Source organism: Arachis ipaensis, chromosome B02, assembly GCF_000816755.2.
Source record: "Arachis ipaensis cultivar K30076 chromosome B02, Araip1.1, whole genome shotgun sequence".
NCBI lineage: Eukaryota > Viridiplantae > Streptophyta > Magnoliopsida > Fabales > Fabaceae > Arachis > Arachis ipaensis.
Genome location: NC_029786.2, coordinates 68,076,752 through 68,093,692, shown reverse-complemented (window position 1 = coordinate 68,093,692; position 16,941 = coordinate 68,076,752). Strand labels below are relative to the sequence as shown.

The 16,941-nt window shown below is 39.7% G+C and overlaps 1 protein-coding gene across 1 annotated transcript; it reads left to right on the top strand.

Annotated features, from left to right (window-relative positions):
• On the top strand, positions 4,015–16,302 carry LOC110267784 (ABC transporter G family member 32-like). The gene is made up of 4 exons (XM_021113594.1): positions 4,015–4,174; positions 4,294–4,347; positions 4,520–4,610; positions 16,162–16,302. Exons 1-4 carry the CDS (start codon positions 4,100–4,102, stop codon positions 16,221–16,223), a joined length of 282 nt encoding a protein of 93 aa, XP_020969253.1. The 5' UTR covers positions 4,015–4,099; the 3' UTR covers positions 16,224–16,302.

The following is a 16,941-nucleotide window of genomic DNA, read 5'->3' as shown; positions in this document are numbered from 1 at the left end:
TCAGCGTGAAGGTAAGGATCCTTTTGTTATAGCTTATGCGTCTAAGACTTTAGACGCTGCCCAGTCCAATTATACTACTACTGAGAAAGAGCTTCTTGCTATTGTTTTTGCTCTGGATAAATTCCGAGCTTATTTACTTGGTACTAAAGTAGTAGTGTATTCGGACCATGCAGCTTTAAAATATCTATTATCTAAAAAGGAGTCCAAACCAAGGCTTATACGTTGAATACTGCTATTACAAGAATTTGATTTAGAAATAAAGGATAGGAGTGGTAACCAGAATTTAGTGGCAGACCACTTGAGTCGCCTTGAGCACATTAAGGATGATTCTACTCCTATAGATGATAATTTTCCATTTGATAACATGCAAGCAGTATCTGCGATATTCCCTTGGTATGCACCTGTAGCTAATTATCTAGTTAGCCGCACATTTCCTCCAAACTTTTCTAAGCATTAAAGAGACAAGCTGAAAAGCGAGTCTAAATATTATATATGGGATGACCTATATTTATGGAGATGTGGCACTGATCAGGTAATTAGACGTGTGTCTCAATCAGAATTCCAGTCCATTTTAGAGGCCTGTCACTCATCTGAGAGTGGAGGGAATTTTGTCCCTCAACGAACAGCTAGAAAGATCTTAGACTGTGGATTCTGGTGGCCTACTCCTTTTAGAGACGCTGCTGAGTTTTGTAAATCTTGTCTCCACTACAAGAAAATGGAACATTTGTAACAAAAAATTTGTATCAAATTTAAAATTGTTACAAAAAATAGTATTTTATAATAATAATATGTGATTGTTACAAAAGAATAATGTTTTGTAACAACATTACAAGTTGTTGCAAAACATGATAATATTTTGTAACAACCTGTTTTATAATGTTACAAATTATGTTAGTTTTTGTAACGAGACGGTGTTTTGTTACAAAATATTGTAATATTTTGTAACAAAAAAAACAAGTTGCAAAAATTCAAAATATTTTGTATCAAATTTTGTTTTTTGTTTCAAAAACTCTAATTGTTTTGTAACAAAAAATTAATTTGTCACAAAATTTAATATTGTTTGTAACAAGTTAATTATTTGTCACAAAATATAAATATATTTTATAACAATTTTTTTTAAATGTTAAACACTTTAAGAGTTTATTAATTTAAACTTCTTATTTTATAAACTAATCTATTAAGAGTAATTAAATTAGTTTTATTAATATTTGAAGTTAAATTCATTAATATTTTTGTGCAAATTTTATAATTGGTTATTTGAAATTAAAATTCAATAATAGAAGTATTATACAATTTGTAAGACCTAGAAATTTTAGAAGATTTTATTAAGAGCTAATTTAGATTTATTTATCATTAAGTATTTTAATCTCTGAAATTATTTTATTGAAGATAATTAAAACAAATTTTGATTAATTGAGTTTAAAGTAATTTAAGGTTTTATCTGATTTTATAATTATCGAATTATTTTCTATATTTAAATTATAAAGTTTAGCAAATAAAAAATAATAAAATTTTTTATATGATTTGGTTTAAATAATTGAGATTTCAGAATTTAATACAAATAATTTTATAAATAAAAAAATTAATTATATTACCTTATAATTTTAATTAGAGTATTTGATTTTAAATTAATTAATATTTTAATATAATAAATAATATTTTAGAGTAATTTTAGAGATTCAATTAGATTCTAGATTAACCCAAAATCCCCAATTTCATACACACAAAAAACCCTATTTTACCCTAAATTAAATCCTAACCTCACAGCCACTCAGCATCCACCGCCCCCAAGCCCTATACACCCACATACAGAAGAAATGAAGAAAGGGAAGAGAGAAGTGGGAAGAACCGAGTGGGGAGGAGGAAAGGGAGAGCATAAAGAGCAGAGGGAGGATAGAGAGAGGGGATGTGCTACTGCCGTCATCCAGTCGCCGCGCCACGGCCGCTGTTCATGTGCCGCTGTCGTTGACAAGGGGAGAGACAGAGCTCACAATGCAGGAGGAGAAGAAAAGCCATCGTCGCGCGTTGATTCCGGTTTCGCCACGCCATCTCGCCGTCGGGGTCGCAACCACCATCGCCGTCGAAGCCGTGCGTTCGTCCCTGGTCGCGCCGCCGCTGTCATCCAAGGAGCCGCCACCTCTGTTCATCGACACCGTTTAGGGAAGAAGGAAGAGCCGCGCGAGCATCAGTGGAGGAGAGAGCGTCTGCTGCGTCACCACCGCGCCTGGGTGCTACTGTCGAAGCCACTCCTGCCACCGCTGCTACTAGGGTTTGTTGTCGTCAAGCCCCGCGTTGCCGCCGTTGGAGGAGTTTCGTGCGTCGCTGCCACCATCGCCGCCGGTGTGGTCAGAGCCACCGTTGCTAGTTTGCTCGGAGCCGCTATCGCTGGTGAGAGAGAGAGGCTAGCCAGTTTTGCTTCTGGTTTCTAAAATCTGACAAGAACTCCACTGCAGCTACTGGAGTTGCTGTTGCTGTTGCTCTGGCTCCGTTTTGAACCGTTAAACCGCTACTATTTTGGTAAGCCCTACCTTGTTTCTGATTCTTCCTTGTTCTACCAATTTGTTTTTATCTTAAATCATGTTGCTGAAACTATTTGTATTGAATAAAGTGCTTATGATAAGTTACGTTGCCGTTGCTGCCACGGTCGTCGGTGAGTCATGCACCGCCATCAAAGTTGAAGATAGCACCAACCTTCTTCTTCTGGTTTTGATTTTCCTATTCTTGAACCTGTAAGCTTTAATCCTTACTCTGCTTCTATTTTATTTCTTAGTCTTTTTCTGTTCTGAGTAAAGAAAACCTATGTTTCTGTTTAACACTGCTGCTCTGCCTTCCCTGTTTGCTGATGGAATTATCATAGGTGATAGTATTAATGGTACTAACGAGCTGTTAGAGTTGTTGCCACTGCTGAAATTAACAAAGATGGGATCATTGTGTTTAAATTCGACGGGTTCGACTAACTGAGGTAGGGGTGCTTTTCTTAAACTTGTTTTACTTTTCATAGTTGTTATAAATCGATATTAATCCATAAAATACATTTTTTTGTGATTTCGTAAGTCTTATGAATTAAATTGAGTTGTTTTGGATGAATGAGATTATTAGTTTGATTGATAGATTGATCGATTGAAAAAGTTGGATATTTTGATTAGTTGGTTGATGTTGTTAAAGTGGTGATTTAGTGTTGAAAAAGTTGGATATTTGAAATTGTTGATTTAGTGTTTGATTGATTATGTGGATTGTGAATTGTTTGACAAATAATTGTTGTGAATGCTGAATTTGATGGATTGTATTGGTTGATTGCTGTTGAGCTAGTTAGTAAATATATTGTAATGGTGGTAGAATTGATTGGTGATTACTTTGAGATTTTATTTTGAAAGGAACTAAAAGGGTTGAATTTTGAAACACTAAACTACTTGTTGAAAATCTGAGTTTTGAAATGAAACGGCAAATAATTCTCTCTCGGGTTCTCTTCCATCACATATCAGCCTTGAAAACATGGAATAGCTAAACTTGTATGGAAACAAACTTAAAAATAGCATATCCAATGCTACAAAGCTTAAGTACATGGACTTGAAGTTAAATAAATTCAGTGGAGTTATCCCAAATACTATTGGGAATTCAAGAAATCTTCAGCAGCTTGATTTATGATACAATATTTAACCACTCATTCTTCCACTCTTGAATTAATATATCCTTCTTCCTTGTGTGATCTTTACAAATCAGAAAATCCATACCATGCAAAGCTTCCCAAGTCAATTGGAAATATGTCCAATTTGGAACTATTTGATGCTTGATGCTTACAGTATTGATGGTGAAATTCCTTTGAAAATTGGAAACTTAACCAATCTGTACACGCTAAGTGTGTACCGGAATGATTTAAGTGGAACCATTCCAACTACCATTAAAGGTTTGCAGTCTCTTCAATATTTGAATAAGTTGATGAGCAAAAACCATTTAGCCATCTTACTAAATTACTTTTAGCCATCAGTTTTATTGGTAATGTGTTATGATAAACAAGTTACATTGAGTAGTTGATTTTTATATTTGGTTCATTAGAAAATACTTACGATTCTAAGTACTAAAGTATTGAGCGTTAACAGATATGCTGCTAGAGCTTGCTAGGAGAGAAAAGAATGCTGGAATAAAAGCAGATGTTGATCTTGATATCTTCATGAAGGTATTCTCTTCATTAATTATTTTTTTCCCTTCTCTTTTTCAGGAAGTATTTTCTCCTGTATTTCTCCAGTACGAAAGCTTCTTACACAAACTAATAATCTAATCTATTTTCTTTTGTAGTCAATAGCTTTTGGAGGACAGGAAACAGATATTGTGGTAGAGTACATCATAAAGGTATTCATTAAGCAAATTGTGAAATAGTTTAATATTTGTTGAGTTGATAAAAATGTAAAAATAGAGATTAATAGGCTCTAGCTACTAGTATCCCGTTTCAATACATCTTACATCACATTGACATTTTTATAAGTCTTCCAAACTCCTAAGTGCTAAGATATTTTTCACAAAGATATTAGGTTTAGACATATGTGGAGACACATTGGTGGGCGATGAAATGCTCAAGGGCATCTCAGAGGGACAAAAGAAGCAACTTATAACAGGTTTATTATAACATTGACATATAATTTGTCTTATATTTTAGTATGTGTGATAAACCCCAATTTTGTGGTTTATCTTGTGCTTATTTTGGGGAATTTTATCAATATTTCTCACACTTATTCACAAGAAATGCATGGTTTTGTGTTCACTTCCCAATATTGCTCTATGATGAAAAACATGCTTATTTTACCTTAAAATTGCCATATTTTAATCCTCTTCTATTGTCATTCGATGACGTGATATCTGTGTTAAGTAATTTCAGGAATTATAGGTTAGGAATGACTCAGAAGAGAGGGAGAAAGCATGTACAAAAAGGGAGGAACATGAAGAATTGAAGTCTTGGGAGCAGTAGCATCGGCGCGCCCACGCACTCCACGCGCTCGCGTGGATGGAACTGACTAGAAGCGGCGCGCAAGGATGGACGCATCCGCACAGATTGGAAGATTTCTATCGACGCACAGTGTAACTAGCGCGCACGCGTGGGAAGCTGCACGTGACCTCATTAAGAGAAATCGTGCCTGGCGATTTCTGAGGCCAAGGAGGCCCAATTTCAAGCTGTTTCTGCATGGAAAAGACCCAAGGATGCTAAGGGGGAAAGGAGAGAGAACTCATTTTGGCACTAGGACATAATTTTTGGAGTTTTGTTTTGGTTCTTGGGTGATTCTAGAGAGAGAAACCCTTGTTCCTCTCTAGATCTAGTTTCCATTTTGATTTTTCCTTGTTGATTTGTGAATTAGATTTTGTTGATTACAGTTTTTATTGTTCAATTTAAATTCCTTGCTACAATCTTGCTTATATCTAGTGATAGTTTTATGATTCTTGTCAATTGTCATTTTTACCCATTTCATGAATATTGTGGATCTTGTTTTGTTGATGTTACATTGATGATTTCTATGTTTACTCTTGTTGATTGTTTGATTGTACATTGATAATTGTTAGTGGGTGTTTGTAGAATTCAATTTAATTGCTATTTTGAACATGTCTTTTTTTAGTGCTTACCAAGTGTTCGATGAATTGTTCACTTTGATTATGGAGTAGTTCCTTCTCACTCTTGGCCTAGGTCAAGGGAATTGGGTAAACTTGAGTCATTGGGTCTAATGGATTTGATGATTTGGGAGTCCTAGGTGGTCAATTTGATACTTATTGATGCCAACCCACTACTAATCTAATTAGTAGGTAGGTTGGGACTTATGGGTTGATGTGATCAGGGCCATTTGACGTACTTCAAGTCTAGGAGTAGACATCACGTACTTAAGACTTGAGAGTAGACTTAATGAGCTTGGTTCCTCATAATTGTCAAGATGTAGTCGTTGGACAAGGATTGTGATCCCAATTCCCATGCCTAGCCAAGAGTTGTTTTTGTCATTCATATTCGAAAACCAATTTCCAATTTCAATTGTCTTAGTTATAGTTATTCATTTAGTTTAAGGTAGAATTAAGTAGAATATTGCTTGTTCATTAGAATTGCTTAATTTTTGCTTACGTAGTTGAATTCGTTTATTGCAATTTAAGATTACTTGCTTGTTAAGTTTTTCCATTTATTTTCATGTTCATAACTCACAACCCCGGATTTCTAACCAATGTCGAAGTACATGTTTGCCCATTCCTTGTGAGACAACCCGAGGTTTGAATACTTCGGTTATTTCTATTGGGGTTAAACTTGTGACAACCAAATCCCTCTTCTAAATTTGATCTCCCGAGGATTGTTGTTGGTAAAGCTATACTCACAACGAGGTGTTATTAAAGAGAAATTTACCAATACACCCTTGGAGAGAGCATCAAATTTATGGCGCCGTTGCCGGGGAATGGTTGCAACATATGCCTTAATATTGGTTATGTGGTAAATCTACTTCCTAAGTATCATGGGTTGCCGGGTCAAGACCCCATCCGACATTTGAAGGATTTTCATGTTGCTTGTTCTACGGCTCGAAGGCATGGAGCCGATGAGGTAGCCATCATAGTTTTTGCCTTTCCTTTTTCTCTTGAAGCACAAGCAAAAACATGGTTTTATTCGCTACCGGATGATATTGTGACTAATAGGGATTTCTTGAGAAGAGAGTTTCTTGACAAGTTCTTCCCACCGGAGAAGACCGAGTACATCCGGAAAGAGATTTCGGGCATAATGCAAAGAGACCAAGAGAGCATGTATGAGTATTGGTCTCGATTCAAGAGGCTATTGGAGTCATGTCCACATCACGGAATGACCACTCGCTTGCTCATTAGCTACTTTACCGGAGGTCTTTGTGCGGAAGATAGAAGATTGCTTATCGCCTCTAGTGGCGGGTCCCTTTCGAAAAACAAGACGGAAGGAGAAGCTTGGGATTTGATAAAGGATGTCGTCGAATCTACGCAACACACAAGAGTGAGGAATAACCCCCTTAAGGGTGTGGTAGAACCGTCCCCCTCCGAAGCAAGTCTAACCAAGGCACTTGGGGATATGGTCACCATCCTTACACAAATTCAAAGAGATCAAAGGGAGTATTACTCCATCAAAGCCATCCAAGCCCCTCCTCCAGTTGCTCATCTTGAAGGCCCTCCTAGGATTTGTGGGTTGTGCTTTAACACCACACATTACACCGACCAATGCCATCAAATTCAAGAGGAACATGCCCTTGTGGTAGCCAATGTGAATTACAACAACCGTCCACCATATCCTTCTCAAGGCCAGAACAACTACCATCAAGGTAGCAATCAACATCAAGGGTGGAGAGATAATGCACAAGGAAGCAATCAGAACCAAAGATGGAACAACCCTTCTTCTCATCACAATAACAACCAATCTTCATCCCAATACCACCACAATAACACCAACTACCAAGCCAACCAAAACCAAAACAACTACACCAAGTACCAAATACCACACCATAGACAACAAAACTAAACTCCTACATCTTCCAACAATCAAGTTGATGAGCTTAGAGCCACTATGAAAAAACGAGATGAGATCAACAAGGCTCAATTCGAGGCCTTGAACACTCAATTGGCCAACCTCACCAACATACTCTCAAAGATGAACATGTCAAGCCAACCACCAACTCCCAATAACAACACCACCCAACCCTCAAGTTCCCCCAACCTTCCATCACAACCCCAACCAAACCCAAGAGGTGGTCTCAATGCCATCACTCTACGGTCGGGGACTACATTGATGGGAGCTTGTGTTAGCATCATGCCGCTTTCCATCTATGTGCGGTTGAATTTAGCTCCATTGAAGAAATAGATTGGCGAGGTTTGCCTTAGCCGATAAAAGTGTGATCACAGTAATGGGAATAGCTGAAGATGTACTTGTGGCAATTAAGGATTTGGTTTTTCCGGTTGACTTTTACATCCTTGAAATGCCCCCAACGGAAGGTAGAAGCTCATCCTCCGTCCTACTTGGTAGGCCCTTCCTCAAAACCTCCAAATTCAAGCTAGATGCCTTTACTGGTGTATATTCCTTTGGAGTTGGAGACAAGACTATCAAGTTCAATTTAGAGAAAGCCATGAAACATCCTCCTGAAGAACATTCTATGCTCCGATGCGACATAATTGATGAAGTGGTAGCGGAAGTACAAGAAGAAGATCATGACAAGTCGTGCTACCCCACCGTTGAGGAGATAGATGACCAAGAGGATGAACTTAAAGAAGTTATCAAGAATGAGTCCCATAAGCTTGATGAAAAGGAACCTCATCTGGAGGTAGCAAGTGAACTGAAACCCCTTCCCTCCCATCTAAAATATGCGTTCCTAGAAGACAACTGTGGGTTTCCAGTTATTATTGCCAGTGAACTCTCAAATGAAGAAGAGGAAAAACTCCTAGACGTTCTAAGAAAGTACAAAAAAGCGATAGGATGGAGCCTTGCGGATATTGTAGGGATTGACCCGCATAAGTGCATGCATAGGATATTTCTCCAAGATGGAGCCAAGCCGGTTCGGCAACCGCAAAGGAGGCTCAACCCAACCATCCTTGACGTAGTGAAGAAAGAGGTCACCCGACTACTGGATGCGGATATCATATACCCTATTTCCGATAGTGAGTGGGTGAGCCCGGTTCAAGTTGTTCCCAAGAAGTCGGGCATCACAACGGTCAAGAAGGAAGACGGAGAAATGGTCACTAAAAGAGTGCAAAATGCATGGCGAGTATGTATTGACTACAGAAGATTGAATGCCGCCACATGGAAGGACCATTACCCTTTACCCTTCATCGATCAGATGCTGGACCGCTTGGCAGGTAAATCGCACTACTGTTTTCTTGATGGATTTACTGGATATTTTCAGATACATATTGCTCCTGAAGATCAGGAGAAGACCACGTTTACATGTCCGTTTGGCACCTTTGCCTATAAAAGGATGCTATTTGGACTATGTAATGCACCTGCTACTTTTCAGAGGTGCATGATGAGTGTCTTCTCCGATCTAATGGAGAATTGTCTAGAAGTTTTTATGGACGATTTCAGCGTTTATGGTGTCTCATTTGATTGTTGTTTGGAGAGCTTGGCCAAGGTCCTAGCTAGATGTGTTGACACCAACCTTGTCTTAAATTTTGAAAAATGTCACTTTATGGTACGACAAGGCATAGTGTTGGGACATGTAGTATCTCATGAAGGCATTTTCGTGGACCCGGCCAAGGTCGATGTTATCACTACTTTGCCTCACCCCTCATCCGTGAGGGAGGTCCGCTCGTTTTTGGGACATGCAGGATTTTACAGGCGCTTTATCAAGGACTTCAGCAAGATTGCCTTGCCATTGTCGCGCCTACTCCAAAAAGATGTGGATTTTGAGTTTGACAGTGAATGTGTAAAAGCTTTTGAAGAGTTGAGGAAAATTCTCACCATAGCACCGATTGTGCGAGGCCCCAACTGGACGTTGCCGTTTGAGATAATGTGCGACGCGTCAAACTATGCTGTGGGTGCCGCGCTTGCACAGCGCGAGGGTAAACTCCCTTATGTCATTGCCTACTCTTCTAAGACACTAGATGCCGCACAATCCAACTATACCACTACCGAAAAGAACTCTTAACCATTGTTCATGCCTTAGATAAATTCAGATCTTATTTGCTAGGTTCAAAGATAGTGGTATACACGGATCATGCAGCTTTGAAGTATTTATTGACAAAAGATGAGTCAAAGCCTAAACTCATATGTTGGATCTTGCTTTTGCAAGAATTTGACATTGAGATTAGGGACCGGAGTGGATCTCAAAACATGGTTGCTGATCATTTAAGCCGCATTGAGAATTTAAAAACTGATCCATTTCCGATCAATGACTCATTTCCATTGGAAAGTTTGCATGCTGTGTCGGCTAGTTTTCCTTGGTTTGCCCCAATGGCGAACTACTTGGTTGCAAGAATCTTCCCTCCCAACTTTTCAAAAAATCAAAGGGACAAGCTGAGGAGTGATTCCAAATACTATATTTGGGATGACCCTCACTTGTGGAAGAGAGGTGTAGACCAAGTAATCTGAAGGTGTGTCACGGAATCCGAATTTCAACCAATTCTGGAAGCTTGTCATTCGTCCGACTGTGGTGGCCACTTTGGCCCACAAAGGACCGCCAAAAAGGTGTTGGATTGCAGATTCTGGTGGCCAACCTTATTCAAGGATGCTAGCCGGCTATGTGTGTCTTGTCATCAGTGTCAAAAGTCAGGAAACACATCCCAAAGGGATGAAATACCTCAGCAACCTATGTTGTTCTGTGAGATATTTGATGTGTGGGGCATTGACTTTATGGGACCGTTTCCTAACTCTAGTGGGTATCTGTACATTCTGTTAGTGGTCGACTACGTGTCAAAGTGGGTGGAGGCCGTGCCTACCCGCCTTGACGACGCCAACACTGTTGTTTCTTTCATTAGGAATCACATTGTATGCCGTTATGGGTCGCCACGAGCAATCGTGAGCGACCAAGGATCCCACTTTTATAACAGGAAGGTAGAAGCATTGCTCAAGCGCTATGGAGTATCGCATAAGGTTGCTACTGCTTATCATCCGCAAACAAATGGGCAAGCGGAAGTGTCCAACCGGGAAATCAAGAGAATATTGGAAAAAGTGGTCAATCCACAAAGAAAGGATTGGAGCCTCCGGTTAGGAGATGCACTATGGGCATACAGAACGGCCTACAAGACTCCGATAGGGATGAGTCCCTTTCGGATCGTCTATGGTAAGGCATGCCACCTTCCGGTGGAAATTGAGCATCGAGCATATTGGGCGGTAAAGCAGTGGAACATGGATTTAGCTAAGGCGGGTGAAGCTAGGAAGTTACAATTAGAAGAGCTTGAGTGTTTGAGGAACGAGTCATATGAGAATGCCCGAATTTACAAGGAAAAGACTAAAGCGTTCCATGACCATCACATTCGGAAGAAGGACTTTAAAGAAGGAGATGAAGTCCTCCTCTACAACTCAAGGCTCCGATTTATGCCTGGCAAGCTCCGTTCTAGGTGGGAAGGACCTTTTAAGGTGAAGGAAATGAAGCCCTACGGAGTGGTGGAATTGTTTGATCCCAAAAGTGAAGCAACTTTCAAGGTGAATGGGCATAGAGTGAAGAAATATCATGGTTGCAAACCTCCAAGGGAGCACATATTGGACATATTGGAGGATGCACCAAGTAGAGATGAAGCTTGAGAAGAGGACCGTCCAACTTAAGGACGTTAAAGAAAAGTGCTTGGTGGGAGGCACCCCACCGTGGTAAGATCTTTCTTGTTTATACCATCTTGTAGTATCTTTAGTTCCTTGAATTTTATGCTCTTTTGATGATTGATTGAGTGCTTAGGGATGCTAGCTTTGTTGATTCTGTTAGATAAGTAGAATGTTCATTTAGATAGGTTGTGAAAGAGATAAAGAAAACACAAAATTTTTCTTTGAAAAAGAGCACCGACGTGCAAGCGCAGAGTGCGCGCGCGCGCCGGTTGCGAATTTCCATTTTCAGGCCAAAAACCCGAGAGTCAGGCCAACTTTGTGCCCAACTCGCGCCAGGCACCCACGCGTTCTCGTACATGCCGCCTGCGCGCACCATTGGCAGTTGACCATCGACGCGCAAGCGCACTATGCACGCGCGCGCCGATGGAGCTATATGGAGTCTCTGGTACAAAAACCAGAGAGTTGTGTCACGATTGGGCCAACTTTGTGCCAAAACTGACGCGTCCGCGAGTAGTGCGCGCCCGCGCCATCTGTAGAATACCACAAGCACGCGCCCGCGCATGGTGCGCATCCGCGCGCATGCCTCCCTGGGTCACCCTGGTACAAAAAACCAGAGACTTGAGCCAGGTTTATGCCACTTTTGTGCCTGGGGCACAGCTCCTTTCGCGCGCGCGCGCCACTGACGCGCACGCGCCCTCAGCTAGTACCTTCACCGACGCGTCAGCGCACCTTGCGCGCGCGCGCCATCTGCGCAAATCAGTTTTATACTTCGCGCCGTTCCACTTCCTTTCTCATTCACCCTTCTTTTTCTTTCTTAGCTCCTACTCCCTTCATCACTTCTCTTCTTTTCTCTTCTTCTCCTTCTTCCACAACCCACCACCATTGTCTCCAGCCACTCGCCGGTGACAACAACCATTTTTCCGGTGGCGCTACACTTCTCCTATTTTCTCTCTCATCTTCACAAAAGAAGATTCAACCTTGCTTTTTCATACTCTTCAAGGTTTAACTTCTCCCTCCCCTTTACCTTTGCTTTTTCTTATACTATTTCTTCTAATTAAAAATGCTTCTTATCATCTTACTTAGTTTCTCTTTTGCTTGATAGTGATATTTCTTATTTTTGTTTGCTTATTTTCCCTCTCTTTTCTTTGTTTCTCGATGGATGTTGAACTTGAACTTAATTTACATTACTAGATCTTGCCAAGTGATATAACCCTTGCTTTCATATTCATCATGGGCATGACAAATCACTTGCATGTTTTCATCAATTTGTTTCTTGGGTTTGATGTTTTCCTTCCTCCCCTTTCTTTTTAGGATGGCCACCAAAAAAAAAAAAAGCAAGGAGGTAGCTTCGAGGAAACCGGCCGCAAAAAGGGTACCCCAAGGATGAAATTCTAAGGCGCGTTCTTCGATAGGAGCCAAAACCTTATCAAAGAATGGAAAAACACCCGCTCCTATTGATGAGGATAACAAGGGCAAACCGGCACGAGACTCTTCAAGGTTCCCCAACCGCTTTTGTGAACTCAAGTTCCCTTCCATAGCCGTAAGGAACTATCATCCTGAGTATTTGCTCGCTCCGCCGGACAAGATTGCTCCTTATATTCTACCCCGTATCGAAAAACGAGGATGGGAGTTTCTTTTGAGGAAACCAAGGGAAATCAACCTCTCTTGGGTGGAAGAATTTTACACCAACTACCACCTTCCCTCTCTTCAATCGGTATACATGCGCTGTAAGCAAGTCTCAGTTTCAGAAGAGGCTATTCAGCAAGTACTTAATGTTTTACCAGTGCCAAGTGCCATGGATGGCTACCAAAAAATCCTACGTCAGCGTGAAGAGTATGGATTCGATTGGGACTCGATACTCCGAGTTGTTGCTGAGCCAGAAACTTTTTGGATCCAAGGTCGACAGCGGATGAGGCCCAAGAGTATCAACGCTCGCTTTCTCACTGTGGAAGCTAGAGCCTGGGCCCAGATCCTTTCTCACTATGTGCTACCTAGCACTCACAGGTCATCCATCACGGCGGACCTTGCCTTGCTTGTTTGGTGTATTCTCACGGAAAAGCCGGTGAACATCCCACTTCTTGTCAAGCAAGCAATGAGTCAAGTTCACGACCGGGGTAACCTGCCATTTCCAGCTTTGGTATCTGACTTAGTTGCTGCTGCGGGTGTTTCTTGGGAAGCCAAGGATAAGAAGATCATGGCTCCGGCTAAGGGCGATGTGGTCCCAAGCGGAAAATACCTATATCTTTCCATGAACAAACCAAGCCTTGACATGGCCCCGCCACTTCTTTTTCCCTCGAGCTCATCACCACCACCACTGAGATCCACAGATCAAAGGATAGAAGATCTTCACCGGAAGCTGGATAGGTATGAGCGGCGCAACCACCGCCGATACACCCACCTCAAGAAGCTTCTGAGTCGTGTCGCCCCGAGCATGGAGGAACCTGAGATATTCACATCCACCTCGAACCCAAGCGATGGAAGTTCTGATAGAGGAGATAGTGAAAGCTCCGGTCCCGACCGTCCCTTGCTTCAATAGTCACTTTTCCCAAATAGCCTTAACCCTTATATCTACCATTGCTAACCAATTTTGAGCCTTTGATAAACCCTCTTGTTCTTAAATGGAGCACGTCAACAACCCTAAGTGAAAAACCATGAATGTCCCTTAATTTGAATTCTTGATTAGCTTAGGTAAGTTAGGATGTATATCATTCACATAGGAGGGGTATACTTTGGAAATTCAGGTAGATATATAGGCATGTAATTGTAGTGTAATTGAAAACTCTAGGATTTTAGGAACATACTCATGTGCTAAATGATTGCACCGTATGCATTGACACTTTAGTTCACTAAGAAACCCCAAGGAAAAAGGGATAATGATAATGTCATATATACAAAAAAAAAATGCCCAAGATAAAGTAACCCTTTCCCATCATAATCTTTGGTCTTTTTATTTTAAGCATGAGGGCATGCTTGGTTTAAGTGTGGGGAGATTTGATAAACTCCGATTTCGTGGTTTATCTTGTGCTTATTTTGGGGAATTTTATCAATATTTCTCACACTTATTCACAAGAAATACATGGTTTTGTGTTCACTTCCCAATATTGCTCTATGATGAAAAACATGCTTATTTTACCTTAAAATTGCCATATTTTAATCTCTTCTATTGTCATTCGATGCCGTGATATCTGTGTTGAGTAATTTCAGGAATTATAGGTTAGGAATGACTCAGAAGAGAGGGAGAAAGCATGTACAAAAAGGGAGGAACATGAAGAATTGAAGTCTTAGGAGCAGCAGCATCGGCGTGCCCGCGCACTCCACGCGCTCGCGTGGATGGAACTGACTAGAAGCGGCGCGCAAGGATGGACGCATCCGCGCAGATTGGAAGATTTCTATCGACGCACACGCGCAACTGGCGCGCACGCGTGGATCACAAAAGTAATTGGTGCGCGTGCACGCATGGCGCGCACGCGTGGGAAGCTGCACGTGACCTCATTAAGAGAAATCGTACCTGGCGATTTCTGAGGCCAAGGAGGCCCAATTTCAAGCTGTTTCTGCATGGAAAAGACCCAAGGATGCTAAGGGGGAAAGGAGAGAGAACTCATTTTGGCACTAGGACATAATTTTAGGAGTTTTTTTTTTGTTCTTGGGTGATTCTAGAGAGAGAAACCCTTGTTCCTCTCTAGATCTAGTTTCCATTTTGATTTTTCCTTGTTGATTTGTGAATTGGATTTTGTTGATTACAGTTTTAATTGTTCAATTTAAATTCCTTGCTACAATCTTGCTTATATCTAGTGATAGTTTTATGATTCTTGTCAATTGTCATTTTTACCCATTTCATGAATGTTGTGGATCTTATTTTGTTGATGTTACATTGATGATTTCTATGTTTACTCTTGTTGATTGTTTGATTGTACATTGATAATTGTTAGTGGGTTTTGTAGAATTCAATTTAATTGCTATTTTGAACATGTCTTTTGTTAGTGCTTACCAAGTGTTCGATGAATTGTTCACTTTGATTATGGAGTAGTTCCTTCTCACTCTTGGCCTAGGTCAAGGGAATTGGGTAAACTTGAGTCATTGGGTCTAATGGATTTGATGATTTGGTAGCCCTAGGTGGTCAATTTGATACTCATTGACGCCAACCCACTACTAATCTAATTAGTAGGTAGGTTGGGACTTATGGGTTGATGTGATCAGGGCCATTTGACGTACTTCAAGTCTAGGAGTAGACATCACGTACTTAAGACTTGAGAGTAGACTTAATGAGCTTGGTTCCTCATAATTGTCAAGATGTAGTCGTTGGACAAGGATTGTGATCCCAATTCCCATGCCTAGCCAAGAGTTTTTTTTTGTCATTCATATTCGAAAACCAATTTCCAATTTCAATTGTCTTAGTTATAGTTATTCGTTTAGTTTAAGGTAGAATTAAGTAGAATATTGCTTGTTCATTGGAATTGCTTAATTTTTGCTTATGTAGTTGAATTTGTTTATTGCAATTTAAGATTACTTGCTTGTTAAGTTTTTCTATTTATTTTCATGTTCATAACTCACAACCCTGGATTTCTAACCAATGTCGAAGTACATGTTTGCCCATTCCTTGTGAGACGACCCGATGTTTGAATACTTCGGTTATTTCTATTGGGGTTGAACTTGTGACAACCAAATCTCTCTTCTAAATTTGATCTCCCGAGGATTGTTGTTGGTAAAGCTATACTCACAACGAGGTGTTATTAAAGAGAAATTTACCAATACACCCTTGGAGAGAGCATCAATGTGCTATGCTAACCAATTGATGTGAGATTTGCAGGAGACTTACTGATTGAAAATATGTTGATAATTTTGTTAATTTAAGTTTTGTTAATTGTAATTTTTATTGCCAATGATGGCTTCCTGATTTCTCTTTTTTATTCATTTATTTATTTTGTTAATTGTTATTGTCAATGCAGGAGAGTTACTAATTGAAAATATGCTTCTTAGGATTTGTCATTGGGATTGGTTTATAGCCTAACTTGATGTAACATAGTTATAGGTTTGTAGCATTTTTATTGTTTAGATTTGTAACATGTTTTATTACTTTTCAAGAGAAATTTGTGTATCAGTATTTTGAGTTTAATGAAATATCTCATTTTGTAGTAATTAATTTCAGTATATTTATATTATGCATGCAATTTGTATAAAAAAAATTATTACAAAATAATTATTTTGCTTTTGTAACTAAAGAAAAAAAAGTTACAAAATCAAGTTACATTTTGTAACAAAATTTTTTGATAGGAAAAAATAGATTGTCACCAAAAATACCTTGAAGATCAAAATTTGTTACCACTTTTGTAATGACTTCTGGTTTTTTGTATCAGAAAAATTTGTTACAAAATATCACTTTGAATTGTAACAGTTCCATTTTTTGTTACAAAAACTTTTTGTAACGGGACATACTACAACGACCTCTTTTTTTGTTACAAAATCCTTTTGTTCAAAATTTTGATTTTTTGTAACAAATTTTTTTGTTACAAATATTACTTTTTCTTGTAGTGCTCCCATGCCAAAAATTTGGTAATATATCCAGGAGGGATGAAATGCCTCAACAAATTATGCTTTTCTGTGAAGTTTTTGATGTTTGGGGCATTGACTTCATGGGTCCATTTCCAAATTCTAATGGTTATTTTTATATATTGTTAGATGTGGATTACGTTTCCAAATGGGTGGAAGGAATTCCTACCCGCACTGAT

What these genes read in the sequence shown, in the direction of transcription:
- LOC110267784 (XM_021113594.1), top strand. Translation starts at nt 4,100, where the DNA reads ATGCTGCTAGAGCTTGCTAGGAGAGAAAAGAATGCTGGAATAAAAGCA. An exon ending in ATCTTGATATCTTCATGAAG is followed by an intron (nt 4,175 to 4,293) that starts GTATTCTCTTCA and finishes TTTCTTTTGTAG; the next exon opens with TCAATAGCTTTTGGAGGACA. An exon ending in AAAGAAGCAACTTATAACAG is followed by an intron (nt 4,611 to 16,161) that starts GTTTATTATAAC and finishes TTGTCAATGCAG; the next exon opens with GAGAGTTACTAATTGAAAAT.